The 4,170-nt window shown below is 42.6% G+C and overlaps 1 protein-coding gene across 1 annotated transcript; it reads right to left on the reverse strand.

Annotated features, from left to right (window-relative positions):
* Nucleotides 1-238: 238 nt before the first annotated feature.
* LOC129741618 (uncharacterized) lies at nucleotides 239-3,818 on the reverse strand. Its single transcript, XM_055733356.1, has 4 exons — nucleotides 3,529-3,818; nucleotides 1,991-3,322; nucleotides 1,639-1,924; nucleotides 239-448 (listed from the first exon to the last, which is right to left on the reverse strand). Exons 1-4 carry the CDS (start codon nucleotides 3,816-3,818, stop codon nucleotides 239-241), a joined length of 2,118 nt encoding a protein of 705 aa, XP_055589331.1.
* Nucleotides 3,819-4,170: the final 352 nt, after the last annotated feature.

The raw sequence follows: 4,170 nt of genomic DNA on the forward strand, positions 1-4,170 counted from the left end.
CCCCTTTTCTTCTGCTGCAGATATTGTTACTGACTCGCATCGAATATGCTGATGTTGATGCTGCTGCTTACTTTGCCTCGACTGCTGGTATTTGATGATGGACCTGGTAGACTTAATCGCTACGATTTGCGGATCCAAGTATATCCGATGGAGCGCAGGATGCACCAGCAGTTTGTGGTGACTGATTCGGTGTGTGGCCTTCAAAGAGGAGGATGTGCCTGGTTTGCCAAAACGGATTCTATCGATGAAGCGCAGCTCGTCTGTAAGGTTGCTTGATTCGACGTTCGCCCGGAATGGAATGGCCTAGGTACACCTTGAAGCAGAACGGAACCGACCAACGCGCCTTCGTGTCTGTCCGGTGATACGCCCTGTGGCTCAAGTGGTGCAATGCGCTGCCTATACCGTGCTGGATGGCCAACTCGAACCGTGCTGTGATCGACGACGTTATCTGTGTGAAGGAAGTGCTAAGTATTGGGAAACACATAGATAATATACATGGGACTTCCCTGGATGCGGAGGCCCTGGACCTCCGCATATGCTCCTACGACAAGCGACGACTTTCTTTTGAAAAAGATGACATCCTTCAATAATATTTCTTTGGTGCAGCTCGTATCTAATAGGTTTGGCAAACCCTTTGCTGGGACGGATAAGGATTGGGAGTGGAGCAAAATTTCTCCTGGAGAAATTTTCAGATAACTTATCTTCTGCAGTTGAGGTGAACTTAAACATGATTGCATTAAGCTTGATGAGAATTGGTTTTCAAACTGATCATGAGGAGGATCGAACAGAGTGTCAGGTTGATTTGTCTGATGGGAATTCTGCAGAATGTATCGTCCTGAATCGATCCTTTAACCGATACGTTTTGGTTTTTAAACCGACAGGATAGTTTAAAACTGTTAAGGTTCAAAAAATATTGATTCTTCTAACTATAGTACTCTTGAGATGATAGGTTTCTTGATAATTACTTCAAGAACTATGGGGAAACTTCAACGATGGGATTAGGAATGATTATCATTCTAGCGGACCTTAATCAACGAGATTTCATTAGAGTTTCACGCTCTCAAGCAGCATTGTTCGCATTATTCTTAACACGGGGAACTTAAAACGGCGTGGCTGAACTGCTGATAGTTCAAGTGATTAGACTTTTTTGATCGATATGAATGAACTTAAAGCGATATGGGTGAAATGCGAATTCAACTGAAACATTAATTCATGGAAGTATTCATTCTTTCATGCAATCTTCTTAATGCTTGATGAATTTTTGCATACTCAAAAACGGTTTGAGTTAGGTGGAATTGATTAAGCTTCAAGTTTCAATTTCTGTTTAGTTCAATCATCACTCAATTTGAATTCATTAATCTGACTTAAAAAATATTTGACTCAATCTGACACTTTTGTTTAGCCAACTCTTGGTGAAATTTTTGAATAATTGTAACGCAAGTTATTCAAAAAAATAGTTGAGTTTCTCGACTCATTTAACTGACATAAATCTGACTCATTCTTTGGTAGGTAATCTGACAAAACGTTCCGCTTCAACTCTGACTGTGGGTGCTTCAATTCATTTCGAGATCTCCACGCGGCATGTTTCGAACTCTTAGAACCACGTGAGCTGCTTCTGTACTTTCTTAAGGAACAAACCAAATTGTGTGACACGTTTTGCGGAGAATCGTCTATTCGACCTGAAACAATCCAACCAAAAACTGTGTTATGGAGTGTGGGACCATTCTTCGTAACCTTTCTTCGATCATTCGTCAACAGACCCAAATAGTATTCCGCACCAATGATGACATCGACCTGCTTTGATTCGTAGAAATAAGGATCAGCTAGCAAAGAGGAATCGGGAAACGACATGGGTGACGGATCAAACGATGTTTTGGGTATTTGTAGCTTAAGTTTTGGTAAAACGAAGAACTGCATGGTTTCTCTGAAACCCGAGATTTTTGGCGAACGTGAACAGACTTCAGAACGTATGGTTTTCGTTGACACTGACTCAGACGACCCAATACCCTGGACTGACAAAAACGTGGGTGTTTCTTCGAGCTTCAGCTTTCTCGAAAACTCTTCTGTCATTAGACAATGTTGCGAACAACTGTCTAACAGGGCTCTGGCTACCAGAGCGTTACCGTAGCGGTCTTTGATATTGATAAGAGCGGTAGGAAGCAGAGTATTTGATGCAGGCTTAACATGTAGTGCTACGTAGCTATGGCTTGTGCTTGGCATAGGTGAATTGATTTGTGTGGTTGTGTTTGGTGAATCGTGTGTTGCATTTAGTGGTTGAGTGTGTGTTTCCGTAACTATTGGCATGGTTTGTTGTCTTTGCTGTTGATAGGCTTGCTGTGGATAAATATGGGTGCTTTCTTGATTAGAGGGTTGTGCTATTGACTGTTGACTGAGTCTCGGATTCGACGGATTTGGAACGGAGGATCGCGTAGCATGCAACATAGTGTGATGCCTTTGTTGACATAATCGACAACTGCTACGAGTGCAGTTCGTCGCAAAATGACCAGGCTGTAGACAATTTCGACAGACTCGACTTCGATTGGCGGCTTCGACACGTTCTGATATCTTCAATCGAAGGAATCTCTGGCAGTGAAACGGTGAGTGCCATGTTTCGGTACAAAACGGGCATCGTGAATCCGATCGGATGGTTGTATGGCAAACTGTTGATCTTGTTTGACGTGCTTCGGATGGTGGACTTCTTGCAGAGGTGATTGATTGGAGAACTGAGCAGTGACCTTGCAAGAACAGTAGCAGCTCATCGTACGTTGGGACCTCCTTAGACCCGTAATGCGTCTCCCATTGGCGCAATGTTGCAGAATCTAGTCTAGCGCACAACATGTAGACTAGTATTGTACTCCAAGACTCCGTTGGCTCACCAATTTTCTGCAACATCATCAAGTTTTTCTCAAACTCGCTGATAAGGAAGTTCAGACCGTCGTAGTTCTCTTTTTTAATCGGTTCGAGGGCGAAGAGAGCGTCGAGATGAGCCTTGACAATTAGCTTTTTATTTTCGTAGCGGACTTCTAACATTTTCCAGGCGACGTCGTAGTTCGCCTCTGACAGCTCGATGTTGTTTATTTCCTTCAGTGCATCACCTTGCAGAGAGGAACGGAGGTAAGTGAATTTGTCCATTTTCGTCAGATGCTCGTTGTCGTGAATGAGACAACGAAAAGAATCTCTAAATGTAACCCATTCTCTGATTGTTCCACTGAAGGACGGCAGACGAATCTCGGGCAGCTTTACTCTTGACGTATTTCCTGACGCAGACTGACTCTGGTTGCTGGTTGTGTTTACCCCTAAGGCATCCTTATCGCCTTGAAGTCTAAGGAGGTCACCTCGAATTGCAAAGTATGGGCGATGGGCGCGCTCGCAGTCCCGGTATACGATTTCTCGTTTGTTAAACAGAGAGAGAAATAGCCTTCACTCCAATTTCACTCCGATTAGCTGTCATTCTTATGGAAATCTGTGTAAGAGTAAAGAGCAGGCTTTATTCTTTTTAGCAGGCCCAATCCCAATCGGTCATCAAACTGCTGCAGAATTTTGTCGTTCTCTTCTTCGCGCTGTTTTGCTATCTCCCCTTTGACTTCGCTGTCAGCATCTTTCTGCTCTTTCTCGGCCGCTTCATCCAGCAACATTTCGATCTTGCTCCGAATTTCGAAAAACTCGCTGTACACTGTATCAATCACTTGCAACCTTGAGCTTAACTGGCACCGATCACTACCGATGTGATAGGTTTGGATAAATCTATCAGTACCATCAAAAATCACATATAACTGCCGCTCACGTTTTTGCAAAGCCTTCAGCATACTTCTCGACATTGCAACACTTTTTGTAATCTGACACAGGCTTCAAAATTTTGATGAATTAAGACTTGTACTTTCAGACAAGTCCTTAAACTGACACGTTGTTTCTGACACAAGCTTAATATCTGACAATGTTTTTGAAACGATTTGAATTCAGACTCGATTTCTGATAAGATTTCTTCAGACTTAATTTCTAACCATATTTCAGACAAGGTTTCTGACAATATTCAGGCAAGAATTCTGACGTAAGGTTATTTTGAGACTCAGACTCAATTCTGATAAGTTTCAGACAAGATTTCCGACAATATTCACTTAAGAATTCCGACACAAACTAATTCAGACTTAATTCTGACAAGTTTCCTGACTA

The sequence above is a fragment of the Uranotaenia lowii genome, chromosome 2 (genome assembly GCF_029784155.1).
Source record: "Uranotaenia lowii strain MFRU-FL chromosome 2, ASM2978415v1, whole genome shotgun sequence".
Taxonomy (NCBI): Eukaryota; Metazoa; Arthropoda; class Insecta; order Diptera; family Culicidae; genus Uranotaenia; species Uranotaenia lowii.